General features: G+C 44.7%; 2 protein-coding genes across 23 annotated transcripts in view; one reads left to right on the top strand and one right to left on the bottom strand.

Moving 5' to 3' along the window:
- TIMM8B (translocase of inner mitochondrial membrane 8 homolog B) overlaps nt 1–14,267 on the top strand; it is a 1,180,384-nt gene that overhangs the window by 54,955 nt on the left and 1,111,162 nt on the right. The window lies entirely within an intron of this gene.
- Nucleotides 1–14,267, bottom strand: part of NCAM1 (neural cell adhesion molecule 1) — a 313,863-nt gene that overhangs the window by 64,223 nt on the left and 235,373 nt on the right. For all 18 annotated transcript variants that reach the window (XM_050757660.1, XM_050757663.1, XM_050757661.1 and 15 more), the window contains exons 2-7: nt 5,852–5,926; nt 3,802–4,020; nt 2,648–2,791; nt 2,121–2,258; nt 899–1,016; nt 278–447 (exon numbers count right to left, since the gene is read on the bottom strand). In XM_050757660.1, the coding sequence (XP_050613617.1) occupies nt 278–447; nt 899–1,016; nt 2,121–2,258; nt 2,648–2,791; nt 3,802–4,020; nt 5,852–5,926 (864 nt within the window). The remainder of the gene's footprint in view (nt 1–277; nt 448–898; nt 1,017–2,120; nt 2,259–2,647; nt 2,792–3,801; nt 4,021–5,851; nt 5,927–14,267) is intronic.

The following is a 14,267-nucleotide window of genomic DNA, read 5'->3' as shown; positions in this document are numbered from 1 at the left end:
AAACCGATGAGTGGCATTTAGGTCATTCTGGCTACTGTGAGAGAAGGGAATGAAGTGGACCAATAGGGAGAGTCAGGGATGCCAGGTATGAGACCGTCCCACTGCCCAGGTGAGGATGATGGTGGCTTGGACTAGGGCTTAGGTGGTGGAACTGGCAAGAAATGGGTACACTGGGTTATGTTCTGAGGGAGAGTGACCAGGGTCTTACTGATGGACTGAATGTGCAGAGGAAGAGGAATTGTGGCAGAGCAGTGACCTGGGCCCCCATTGCTCTTACCGAAGACTTTGAGGTGGATGGTCGCATCCTGCTCGCCAGCCTTGTTCTCAGCAATGCAGATGTACTCAGCCTCGTCGTTCTTATCCACCTTTTTGATGGTCAGCTGGGAACTATCGTCGCTGAAAATGTACTTCTCGTCATCTTCCTCTTGCTCTATCTGTTCCCCATCCCTAGAGTGTGTAGAAAGGCAAAGTAGCATGATTTCGACCACAGAAGTAAGATGTTTATTTTTAATTAGGTTCCATAGAATGCAGACTGAGTCAATGGGAAAGACTCCTCAGTCTTCACAAAAAGTTAAGGCACCAAGCTGAACGTCCACAATCACCCTTTATTCCTCTATTCCATCCTCTGACTATCCAAGAGCTGCAACTGTACCCACAAAGGTTTAAAAGTGGGCTCCCAAGACCACACCCTCTGGCTCTGACTCTGCCCCTACAAGGTGGAAATTGAAGGAATAATCAATGCACAAGCAAGAGAATCTTAAAGAAAAGAGTCCATTCTTCTGGGGTTGATATTCCTAAGAAGCCCACATCCATTTCACTGAGACACTAACATGGAGCAGACTTCATGATGCCCCATTCTCCTCTAGTCCATGATAAAAGGCATGAGCCAGTGTCTTACTTTGTCCAGCTCATGGTGGGTTCCGGAAAGCCTTCGGCATCACACACCAGGGTGACGGACTGGCCGAGGTTGGCGGTGGCATTCACAATGTTCTGCCTGGCCTGGATGGTGGGTGGCACTGAAGGAAAAAAGGGTGTCATGGGGTGGTTGTGAAAATTTGGAAGAACCCAATGGCCTGGAGAAGAGACACCACTCCAGGTCAAGAGTTCTCAGCCTGTGGGACAAACGTCCTGTGCGGCTACAGAGTTAGTGTCAGGAATCGAAATTCGTGTATGTACTAAATAACTTCTGCAAACTGAATAGACAGTTCTCCTACAAACATGTATTTTTGTGTTTTTCATTAGTTGAGAAGCTATAATAAGACATTTTATTCATGTTAAGATGGTATTTAATTTATAGTTGCTATTTTTCATTATATATTTTCTCAGTCAATGCATACTAAATTTAATAACTACTAGAGTCAGAGGAACTCGATGTTAAAAAGGGGCTCTTCATACTGGAAAAAGTTGGACATTACTGCTCCCAGTGGTTAAATGGTTAACAACAATTCGAATGCATCAGCTACAAAAAAGAGTGCCATTTGTCTGGGACTGTGATAAACAACCTTGCACAAAACTGTTTTTTACCAAAGGAATGAGAGGGGGAGAGTTTGGCCAAAAAAAAAAAAGAAAAAAAGAAAAATGTGTCAAGAGTCAAAACCACTCAACCCTGATTTACTTATTTTCTTAGTACTGACATTATAATTTCCTGTAAACATCTTGTAAATGTCAGATCGATTCCATGGGTGTGTTTATTTGACACTGCAAATTAAGATTAATAAGCCTATGGACCACAATTCTGACTATTCTGAGGCCTGAGTTGACTGTAATATTTTCTTTGAACATTTAAGCAGAGGACTAACTTCACAATTATGGTAACATCAAGGACAATGAGGATTAATAGATAAGCAGTGGGAAAGTTTTTAGTGCTGCAGAACAGTGAAGGACATTCAATTGCTGCACGAACATGCCCCATAGTTGAGGGAAGATCCAACAGGCAAGTATATTTAAAAAAAAAAAAAAAAAAGAAATCTAGATGTTAAGGTGGGGAGGGTATTTAGCTGAGAGGGATGATTGAGTTAGGACAGGATTTAGTTTACAGACCAAAGAGGATGTTAAGAGAATGATTTTGGAGAACCAAGGTTGTAGCAATGCAGATATCAGGAAGAACGGGATCTCCTCACCATTCACAACGACCTGAATGTCCTTGAAGTTGATCTCCCCCCGTGCCAGGATTCTGCCCTCACAGCGATAAGTGCCCTCATCTGTTTTCTTGATGCCCCGGATCTGCAGGTAGTTGTTGGACAGGACTATGAATCGGACTAGAAGAGATAAGAGGCAGGTTCATCCAAGAATCAGTCGGAGAGCTCTGGTATCTGCAGATAGGGGGCTGAGTCTCTTTCCTGTTTCCTAACTTCAGTCTTAGAAGGTGGGGTTTTAAGCCCAAATAAGAAAATGTGTCCCTGGCTTTGAAATACAGCCAAGAGTAAATGTCTATTAGAAATTTGTCTTTTGTACTGGAGAGAAAATCAAGTACCTAAGTATACCAACTTCAGATATACATCTATTCAGGACCCAGAAACTGCATGAGGGCTCGGGCGCACATGAATCTGAGTTCGGACTGGAATGCCTCAGGGGTTGGTACAGGTGAAAAAGCTAGGGAACTCGGTGCCCTGGGGAAAAGGCAGCTGCCAGGAAATTCAGGTCTCACCATCTTTTTTCAGGATGACATCTCGGCCTTTGTGTTTCCAGATGATGGTCGGCGGGAGGGAGCTGACCACATCACACACAATCACGGCATCTTCCCCCTCCCGGAACTCCTGTGGGGTTGGCGCATTCTTGAACATGAGTTTCTCTGGAAAATGAGCAGAAGAGTGAGGGAAAACAGCTGCTTCTCCCACAAAGATCCCCTTTCACTAGAGCCATGCTACCTGGACTTGACTCCTGGGCAAGTCTCGATCCTGATGTACAGCTGTATAAGAGGGGCACCCTCATAGACGTCAGGCAGAGCAGCTGGCCCAAGCATAGGTTGCCAATGCTTGGCAACCAATATCTGCTCACTGAGTGCTAAATTTATCACATTTTGTGCAGAAAAAGGCCTACAGAACGAAAGGAATATCTTCACCAAGGGTTCCTTGTCATGCAGGATGATGCCAGTGAAGCACAGGTTATAGGTAGAATGAACTGGTGGAACATCCATTCCCCAACGAATAGTAAGAGTCATCAGTCCTTTTCTTGTCTCCTATTCAAACTCCCAGCCCCACCTCAACTTTCTACAGCAGAGAGAATGCTGATGAAAAGAATAGAAAAAAACCATATTTAATGGCAATAAATACTGTACTATCAATACTGTTCCATTAGCTGTCACCCACCATTACTCCAACCACCAGGATGGATGTGTGATATTAATAACAAGGTAACAAGATGTCACCCTCAGATGGGGTTTCAGAGGCAATAGGAACTGCCTGCTCTGAGTGGCGAGAGTGTTCAGATAATGATCCCCCACCCCACTGAGCCCTGGGCTCCATTACCAGCAGGGGAGAGGGAAATAAGAAGGGAGAAGAGCCCAAACTGTAGAACAGTCAGCCAACATTTGGGGAAGGGATGGAGAAACCCGTAACTGCCCTCTAGGAACTGTGTAATTTGAATTTTGAGAATGAATGCCTATGGGGGAGTAGCTGCGACCAGTGTGAACCACGGTTGTGAGTTCTGGGTTGGCCAAGGTCAGAAAAGACTTAGGGAGAGAGAATGGGACTGGTCAGGCCCTCAGCTGGTCCCTCTATCATCATTTCCACCTTTCTACTACCCATGTGTCTCCTTGGCAAGGAGAGGCCAGAGAATGCAGAAGAAGAAGGGGGCTCTTACGAAATATCTTCACGTTGACAGTGGCCTCTGACTCACTGCCATCCTCGCCCGTAACCACACACTTGTAAATGCCGGCGTCGTCGATGTTGGCGTTATAGATGGTGAGGGTGGAGGAGGAATCATCATTCCACACCACTGAGATCCGCTGCTGGTTTGGGGTGAGCTTTTCTCCATTGGGGGAGAACCAGGAGATGTCTTTATCTTTGGCATCTCCTGCCACTAAAGAGGAAGAGATTATTTTTAAGCTACTGAAGTTGAAAAGACTAAGTCCCCTCCAGACTGACAGTGGCTGATCAGTACGAGTTACTGAACAACGGATCAGTCAAGTCTTGAACATCAGGGAGGGGCGAGTATGGCTGCTAGAATGACGTGCAGCCCTTCTTCGGCTCTGCATTTAACTATTATATACTTAACACCTCTTACAATATTCGGAAAGAACTCAACAACCACTTGTGCTAGTTGTTATCATGATCCTATCCCTAATGATGGAAGAGAAGAGATATTTGTTGAGAACTACTGTGTGCTGGGCACTAAGCTAGGAACACACATGCCTCACAGAACGGGTAACCAAGGGAATTCGTGTATTTAGGATTTGGGCTCCAGAGCCTAACTGGTCTGAGTCGACTGATCAGCTTGTTTTCGAAGCCTTGGATAATGGGTCTCCTGAGCTGCAGGTGAGAAATACTGGCTAGTATAGGGGTGCAGATTCCAACCACTTTTTATTTTTTATATTTTTTTCCAGCCACGTTTATTCTAGCATCTGCCTGCACAAACTGGCATGACTGTCATTTCAGCACCCCCTGCTCAGACAAATTCATTTGCTTGCATGCTGCAAAGAAGGTGGCCAGAACCACCCATTCTTCCTTTCCCCAGGCACCAATGAGGAGGAACAGACTGCGGTGGCTGAGCTGCCCCGGCACTGAGCTGGAACAGGGCTCTGACACAGACACTGCCCAGGACACTGAGCTGGAAGGGCGCTCAGATCCGGCAGACGTGGCTGCGCCCCCTGCCTCTTTGCATGGGGCCCTGCCTCTTCACGTGGCACCCTTCTCAGCCCGCACCACCCAGTCCTGCACAGATGCTTAGTATGGAAATGAAGCAGTCTTCCTTTCAGGGCCCATCATGTTTTCAATAAATATCGCTATTTGCAAGATGTGCTGTGGGCTCCACGGCTGCGTCTCCAGATCATTGAAATTGCTGTAATGAAGGCAAAGCTGGAGTGAACACATCTGATGGCCACAAGCCACCTCGTCCGCACAAATCATGACAGCATTTAAAGGCCCCTCCCTGCCAAAAGCTGCTCGCTAAATGTCACCGTTTATACCTAGCTCAGCTCTTTCCTGGTTCTTCCATGTTCTGAATCCCAGTCATGTCACATACGAGAATCTGAGGCTTAACTTGAAGCCTTTTCCTCCACAGGATATTTTCTGATAATTATCTGGGCTGTGGAAATGGGGCATGTTTTCTAAATGTAAAACAAGGTCACCAGGTCTGGCATATCTCAGAGCTCTGGTGGGGACCATGGCACAGAATATTGATATTCACAATAGACCTGGTAAACCAGGATATATGTCCTCACAAGAAAAGCCATACCAGTATTCTATTTACCTACAGGCAAGTTTTAGACTTAGATTTTCAAGCTCTGGGGAATTCTAAGAAATAAGCCTTAAACAGATCCAGCAAAGTATTATTTCTGAGCCAGTGCTGTTCTCCATTGTCATTTACAGAACTCTGAATGTATACAGAACAGGAGATGTGGGATGATTCACTATTCTGGAAGTTGCGCTGATTTTCTTAAGAAAACTCCTAGACTTCCTCTGTAGTCAAGGTGAAGTCTAAATGACGGATTTGCTATGTTGAGGCAGCCTTTTGCAAAAGGAAGGAAGAGGCCCTGGCTCTTAAATGGCCACACTATTGACCCTGTAATAGTGCGATGCCAAGAATTCTAGGTGTGGCGTGACCAGCCAGCTCACATGGCCTGGGGGCTCCTGCTCTACCTGGTGAGTTTCTGAAGCAAGTTCTAAAATGCAGCTGCGCACTGGGCACTTGCCTTGGCATAGGAAGAATTTGGACTCTCCAACGCTGATCTCCCCCTGGCTGGGAACAATATCCACCTGCAGAGAAGCTGAAAAAACAAAACAAAACAAAACAGAAACAAAGTCCAGTTCAAACATACATTCCAATTTTCAAGAATGAAACCCAGATCTTCCATTCAAAAACAGGCTTCCCAACTGACTTTAAGAAAGAGTGAAGGGAGGAGGTTGTGTGGGGTTTGAGAACTTGTGCCACCAACAGCCAGGGCCATGTGCTGCCAGGCAGAGACACAGCCCAGACCATTCTCCTATGGAATGGCTATTTTCCATCAGAGAGTGCAAGGTGCCCTGGGAGATTCTGGGTGATCTCTACCCTAAATGTTTCCAACCCCTTGAGAAGACTTATGATCTTGCTCCAAAACAGCAGCATCCTGGGATTCACAGAAATGGTGACCCAACCAATTCCTTCTGGATGTCATCTGAAGTGTCTCCACAGCTATGTCAAGTGCAGGAAGCCTGCACTCCAGAATCAACCTCAGGGGTCTCCTGCCAGTTCCCCACGCCGTCCAGACACAATCACTAGGAGGGCTCACACTGATTTTGAAGTGGGGATGGTAAGGGTAAATGCTCACCTTCCCTCATGACTACAGGACCAACACGCCTCTTTCCATAATATCACCACCCCAATTAGTCAGACACCCTTCGGAAATTCTGTAGCCCGTGCCCTGCGGAATTCCCTGGGTCCCTTGGCTACTTTCCCTGAAGTTTTATTTGAACATCCGTACGCTCTGTCATTCCACTGCACCGATAAGACAAAATACACTGCGCCAGATCTCACAGATCCCTGTGTTCATCTGCTCCTTGTTTATCTGCTGGGAGCAGATAACCATTCCTCATGAAAATAGAGTTTTGGGGTGGAAAAATGCTTTATTTCTTTGAATTCAACTTCTTTCTGCCTCTCCTCCTCTTAAGTAAGCCCCAAATCTAAAGGTAAACAGGTATTTGGTTCAGTGCCTGAGGCTTCTTCAGTCCAGTAGGAGGGAGGGGCTTGAACAAAACAGGCCGGGGAATGGAGATTCAGTGAGCCCTTCCTTCCAACAGCCATTTTCTTTTCACAGTAGAATGGAGGCAATGCTCGTTGCCATGGTGACCGGCTCGCAGGCAGAACTGCCGCAGGTCTTGGTCTATGCTTATTTGATGGAGAGACTACAGTTGTCCTCAGCCGACTGCAGGGATTAGAGGGCCTGCTTGGGGCTGGGAAGTGGGTGAGGCCTTCCTAACCATGCCAGCAACAGACAAGGCAGGTCATGGAGAAACCCAGCAGAGCCTTTAGAGAGAAAGCGGTGATGTGGTGGAGACAGGGGTGGAAAAGGGAAAGAGGAGGGTATAAGGGGAGAAATGGGGCCCTGGGCAGAGGCAGGGGGAAGATGCTGAGCTGTCCTCTGTGAAAATCAGAGGGGAAAACCCAGACTTCCAAAAACTGGTTTGGAAGAAATAGAGTAATGCAGGGCAGCTAGTTTCTCCCCCGCTCAGACCACCACTACCAGCTCCCTGAGGCTCAGGACTAATTCTTGCCTGAGAGCAATAAAAGGTCTTCCCCTCAGGCTCCACACAGAGCTGTGCTGGAATTCTACGCCCCAGGGTCACTGCGCGCAGGTGCAAGTGTGATTAGCTGTGGCTGCTTTCTCCTGTCATTCTCCTCAGGATGGAGTTCAGGTGCCACTTGATTCTACACTGTGAGAGCCCAAAGGGGTCACAGACATCACCGCGTCCTGCCTCCTCATGTTCCAGATGAGGAAAAGGTGAAGTGACTTCCCTCTGGTCACTTCTAGCTAGCGCTAGCATGGCCCCAGAGTCCAGGCCTCCTGGCTCCAGGTAGGTGTTCTTTCCACGATGCAATGCTGCCCCTGCACAGAGGGCAAAACGTTTCCATTAACTAGAATACACCATTTGGGGACCCCAAGTAACCCTTGGATTCACTATCCCTTAACAGAACACAGACAACCCAGGAATTGATAAGGGCCCATCGTATCTTGGGAAGCATGGAACCTTACAAGAGAGCTGTAGGCCAGTGTTATCCATGCTGAGGCCAGCCAGGACCTTCCCTGTACTTCCTGCGGCTTTCATTCTCTGGGGGATACAGGCTTATGAAGCCCAGAAGCTGTGTCTACGCCATGGTCACCTAAGTCCTGATCTTTTCTGGAGTTCACTGGGGCATTCCTGAAAGAATGAGAAGCTGAGTCCCCCCGAGAAAGTTTGCTGGACCATATGCTGAGTATTAGCAGCCAGCTTCAACATATGGATCCTGTTACCCTCGTTCAGCCCTTACTGCTTTGAGAAGGATATTCTTATCCCAAGTGAAAAAACAGCCTTCATTTGTTCAGCTCTTTTCAAACAGAACACGACTCTCAAGGGGCAGGAGAACACAGCAAGGCTGAGGAGTTTTCATATACAAATGCAGCCAGGATCTATCTCTGGGCCATGAAGAGAAAAGGGAAACAAGGCTTTCAAAGGAATTCCCTGCTTAACAGGATCCCACGCACACATTTATCATCACAGAAGTTTTTAAAGGAAGAGATATCCATTTAGACGCCTGGCCTTTTGCACACATGGAAAAGCTAGTGATTCCTCCCTCAAAACACTAGAGACAAAGCTGGCCCAGAGGAACCCCAGGCTCTCTGGAAATCAACGCTTGGATGTTTTCCACTGCAGCACAATGGCTGATTATTCTTCCCCAAACACTAAGCGTTGAAATACTAGGTTTAATGATAGTAAGTGGAAATCCTGCTTTGATCTCAAAACTCCTTCCCTCCATTGCTTGCTGCCCGGTCCTTTCCTATTCTGTTACTACTTTCATTGTTCCCAATAAAAATTCCTACCTCAACTTTCACCTTTTATTTTCAGTTGCATATGTAAGTGAAATTTCATCACTAGGCATAACTCCACCTTAAAAGGCACTTATGTAAACATTTCTCACAGACAAAGTATCTCATCTCTTGCTTTCCATAAACACTCCTTGCGTAAACACTGCATCATCTTAGCTGGATTCAAAGACACGTGCTTATGAACCTAGGTGTTGGGCTGGGCAGGACCCAGGGGCAGGGAGGAGAGGTGCTTCCAACAGCGCTTCCCATGCCTCCAAGAAGCACTCATCCCCCAAGGTCTCTTTTGTAGACAGTTCACACTTTCCAGTTTACAAAACACACTTCATTATTTCATCAGACTGTTCTGAGGGATAAAAAGGCCAATATTATTGTCTCCACTGTATGAACGTGGAAATTGGGGCTCAGAGAAATAAAATAACTTGCTCAGGGTCCCTTAGCTAATGAGCCCTAAAACCAAGATTAAAAATCATCTAATTCTAAGGCTTGAGCTCTTCCCCTAAACCCCTCAACTACTGTAACCTTCTGTCCATCTCCAAATAGGTTTATTATAACCTATTAGTTACCATTTACACTCTTTCCAAATCATGGGCTAGAAAGAGCACAGTCTTTGTACAAAGATCTAATTATCAGTCGGGCGCAGTGGCTCACGCCTATAATCCTAGCACTTTGGGAGGCCGAGGCAGGCGGATTACAAGGTCAGGAGATCGAGACCATCCTGGCTAACATGGTGAAAACCCATCTCTACTAAAAATACAAAAAATGAGCTGGGTGTGGTGGCACGCACCTGTAGTCCCAGCTACTCGGGAGGCTGAGGCAGGAGAATCACTTGAACCTGGGAGGCAGAGGTTGCAGTGAGCCGAGATCATGCCACTGCACTCCAGCCTGGGTGACAGAGCAAGACTCGATCTCAAAAAAAAAAAAAAAAAAAAAAAATCTAATATCAAGTTGCTGCCATCATTTCTCTCCCAGTTAACTATAACTGGCTTCTTTGCTCATAGATAATCACAGCATTCTAGCCCCTATTTTACATATGGGTAAGGGATGCTCAGAGCCATAAGTGATTATAACGATAGGGTCAAGATTCAAGCCTGGGTTGGAGTCCCAAGTCCAGCCATTTCTCCCACACTATTCTATCCCTTGTTCACAGACAGAAAAAAAGGTTCAGTCTTTTGAGAACCGAACAATCTCCCTCTCCCCACCTCAGTTGAGTAAAATAGCCCCTTGGGAGACTGATGTATTTTGAAATGTGTTTTCTGTTTAAATGTCTTTTTTTATTTTAAATTGATGCTATGTTCTGAAAGGAATGCCAACTCTTTTAGCAAAAGGCTTCAGGTGTAAATAGATGTTTTGTAACTCCCAACTCCCTAGCAGAAGTAGGCTATAAAGTCTCAGCTGCTGAAGAAAAGTGAATTAAAATTTAAGTTTCTAAAAGATGCTCAGGTGCTTATCAGAAGATGTGGGCAAAGCAACAGAGAATAATTTGTTCTGATTTCAAAAAGAGTTCACATGAATCAGCAACTTCTTGCAGTAGTTTTATTTTATCGGTTTTCTTTTCAGATTCCAATGGGCTTGAGGAGGGAAGAGCTGACAGCAGACAGGGAACCAAGGTCTCTCCGGTGGTTAATTGAAAATACTTTCTTGTCTAGATGTTACAAAGACACTGGAGGCTGAGGAAGACATTACAGATGTTTAGGGCCCAGGGTCAATGTAGACACACCTGAGCAAGATGCTCTGATCACCAATTTAAAGAACAGGTGAAACACAGAGGATGAATCTCATCAGTGACTATGATGAGATAAGGGAGTTTTCTATAATCTATTTAATAATGACCATGGACTTTTGAAAAAGGCATTAAATTACAGCTATATGTTTGTCTTGTTGGCTATCATTCTAGAAATGAGACTTAAGTATTGCTAAACATAACCACTATAATGGAGAATTGGTTTTGTATTTTTCAAAGTATAACTGAATTCTAAGGTCTCTTTCATTTGGCTACACCTGTGGGAAATCCAGATGCTCAGACCAGTAGCATAAGAATGGAGGCAGTGCCACTTGCCTGGGATGGCAAGATAGTTTGGCTCTGTGTCCCCATCCAAATCTCATTACGAATTGTAATTCCCATAATCGCCACGTGTCAAGGGCGGGACCTGGTGGGAGGTGATTGGATCATGGGGGCGGTTTCCCCCATGCTGTTCTCACGATAGTGAGCGAGTTCTCAGAGATCTGATGGTTTTATAAGGGGCTCTTCCTGCTTTGCTCATTCACCCTTCTCTTTCCTGCTGCCATGTGAAGAAGGTCTATGCTGCTTTCCCTTCCACCATGATTGTAAGTTTCCTGAGGCTTCCCCAGTCATGCAGAACTGTGAGTCCATTAAACCTCTTCCCTTTAATAAATTACCCAGTCTCAGGCATTTCTTTACAGCATTGTAATAACAGACTAATACAGATGGCTTGCTCTCATTATTAGCAAACTACTGGAGGGAAAATAAAGGGTCTTTTCTCCACTAAACCTACAAACTCAATGAAAGTGAAGTGGAAACGAATGTGGTCACACTACAGAGTGGTTAAGGCCAAGGACACCAGGCCAGCCTACCTGAGTTTGAATCTCAGCTCTGCCACCTGTTAGCTTTATGATCTTGGCCAAGTTATTTTAATCTCTCAGAGTCTCATTGGCAAAACAGGGAAAAAACAGAACCATCCTCATGGGGCTTTGAAAAGATGAAATGAACTGACATATGTAAAGCAGATAATAAGCATTTAATACCTGTTGTGTATTATTAATCTTAATTAACCTCTAGTAACAACCCTTCCCAAAGAAATTATTTCAGTTACTATTTCTGAGGGGAGCAATGTTTTCCCTTTATGGTTTAAGATAAATCAACCTTCCACAATAATCTAGTTTGTGGTCAGGTGGCCCAGTTCTACTCGCTACATTAAAACAAGGCATTTTATTTGCTGGTCAGAACATTACAGATATAAAAGACTGAATTTAACCACAGCCAAAAAATCATAACATGGGGGGCTCCAGACAAGTAATTTCAACTTGGTCTCAGTTTTCTTGTCTGTAAGATAGGGATAATAAAACTGAACGAAAGCGATTGGATTGTCACAAGAATTAAATAGGCAGGAGATGGTTGTGATTAAGAACTCAGGATCTGGAGTCAGGGAGGTCCGGGTCCAAATTCCATCTCTGACAGTTAGTAAACTAAGTTCTCAGGTGAATCTCGGAGCCTGTATTTCTCATCTGCAAGTGAATATAATGATCCTATTCATCTCAAAGGGATATTGAAATTATTTAGAAAGGGAATGTACATAAAGTACCAAACACAAGGTCAAGCTGTGTGTATGTTTTTAAATGACAGTACATATGACAGTACTTTGAACTTACACACACACACACACACACACACATACACACCCCTTGCAAACAAACACAATTCCCAATGACACATGTAATGAGAATGAGATAGCAGGGGCCTCTTATATACTATTGAATTCAACCTGTCTAAAAATCTACTAAGGGATGTGTGCGTGTGTGGTGTGTATTTACATTTTTGTGTATGTGTGGATACATCCATTGAGAGTTGATAAAAAATATGTGTGTGTATTAATAGAATAATGGAACTTGTCAGGTTGATATTGTTGCAAGAAATAGCTGGACATAAGTAAATGTATCTCATTTTGGTAGAGAGAAGAACCAATACATTATTAGGGATGACACAGCAGTCTTGTCTATACTTGACATGTGAGTCTTACAATTTCAGCTTAAGCTACTATTGATAGTAACTGGGTGGAAGAAGAAAATGACGTAGACTGTTTAACTTTCAAATATTAATCCAAAAGCTAGAGGCCATTTTAAAGAGACTATAAAATATGTGTTTGTACAGATTTTGGCTTCTGTTTCAGTATAATGGCAGACCATACATTAATTGCCACTGGAAGTATCCTTATGGCTTAAAGCTAACTCACAACAGCAACTGAAATCACCTAGAAGTCATGCTTAGCACTGCCAGTCCTTCCGTCAGGGCAGTTGGGGTCCTCTTCTATAAATCCCAATAATTCTATCTAATTCCTATTTAAACATAAACATCTAGAAGTGATCTAGCTAGGTTTCCAAGTCAACTGAAATAAGTTCATAACCAAGCCCTTGGGAGATGCTCTGTGTGAAGTCCCCACAGGCCCCTGGGCCCCTGGTTTCCCCTGAGGCGTAAAGCAGCCTGGAGAATGAAGGAAACCCCTTGTGAAAGCTGCAGTCTTTTCTGGCTAGGAATATTAGTGCATAGCAGATGTGTGAAAGCAGAATTTGAGACAAAAGGCAGAGGGAAAGATGACTCTTGGTAAGTTCATTTTTTATGCCACAGGATAAAGAGAATGGAGCTTCCTGGTATAAAGACGAGCCACACAGACAACTTTCAGATAACATATAGACATCTCCAAACCAAATGCACTTGAAAGAGACACTTGGGCTCGTTACATTCATATAGCAAGCTGGTTTCCAAAAATCTATCATTTTTAATAAAGTTACCTGGACTGGGTATTGAGTCATACACAAAAACCACGCAGCAAGCAGTCCTGGTAAAAATTCTGCTTAGCCCCTGCCCCCAAATCCTATGACTCTTCCAAACAGAGTGAAGGTGGAAAGGATGGAGAAGGTGAATATGGCTTCAGAATCCTTCAGCATTCTGTTTAATATGACATCATAATTGATACTCTAATATTACAATAAGGAAGAAAAGATATTGAATACCCCTGTACAACTGAGCCCTGGATGATTATCCGATATTTTATTACCATACTCTATCCTATGCAACACTAGTAACCAAACAACAGAAACCAACTAGCCAGAAGCAGGAGGCTCTATTTCTTAGCGCAATAAATTATATGAGCTGCTGGGAATCAGGCATAATTGGGGACTGGCTCTGTTCCATGGGGGCTGGCTTCAGATCAGAACACAGGGCCAAGCCAGATAACGGCTTCAGTTCTCTTGGCCTCCTAAGTTCCCGGGGTCAAATTAGCATTTCATTACGTCCGATTTAGTTTTATAGAAAGAAGTGAGTGGTTTCGAACCATGGTTGCTGCCCCTACAAACCATCCAGCTGCTGGAAATTGTGGCTAATTTCACATAACAGCGTCCTGTGCTTCTGGTTATAGGGCAAGAAAATCTACACGTTGGTTGATCTCCTCAGAAGTGATAGAATTATGTGGTTCCCAGGCTCTCATTCCCACCACCAATTCCCAGCCCCCAAAAGGCACCCAGTTCTTTTTTATTTTCTTTCTTTTTTTTTTTTTGAGACAGAGTTTTGCTCTTGTTGCCCAGGCTGCAGGGCAATGGCGTGATCTCACCTCACTGCAACCTCTGCCTCCCAGGTTCAAGTGATTCTCCCACCTCATCCTCCCAAGTAGCTCAGATTACAGGCCCACACCACCAATTAGCATGCCTGGGTAATTTCTGTATTATTTGTAGAGATGGGGTTTCACCATGTTGACCAGGCTGGTCTCGAACTCCTGACCTCAGGTGATCCAGCCGCCTGGGCCTCTCAAAGTGCTGG

The sequence above is a fragment of the Macaca thibetana genome, chromosome 14 (genome assembly GCF_024542745.1).
Source record: "Macaca thibetana thibetana isolate TM-01 chromosome 14, ASM2454274v1, whole genome shotgun sequence".
In the NCBI taxonomy this organism is placed as follows: Eukaryota; Metazoa; Chordata; class Mammalia; order Primates; family Cercopithecidae; genus Macaca; species Macaca thibetana.
This window is presented reverse-complemented; position numbering and strand designations above follow the sequence as displayed.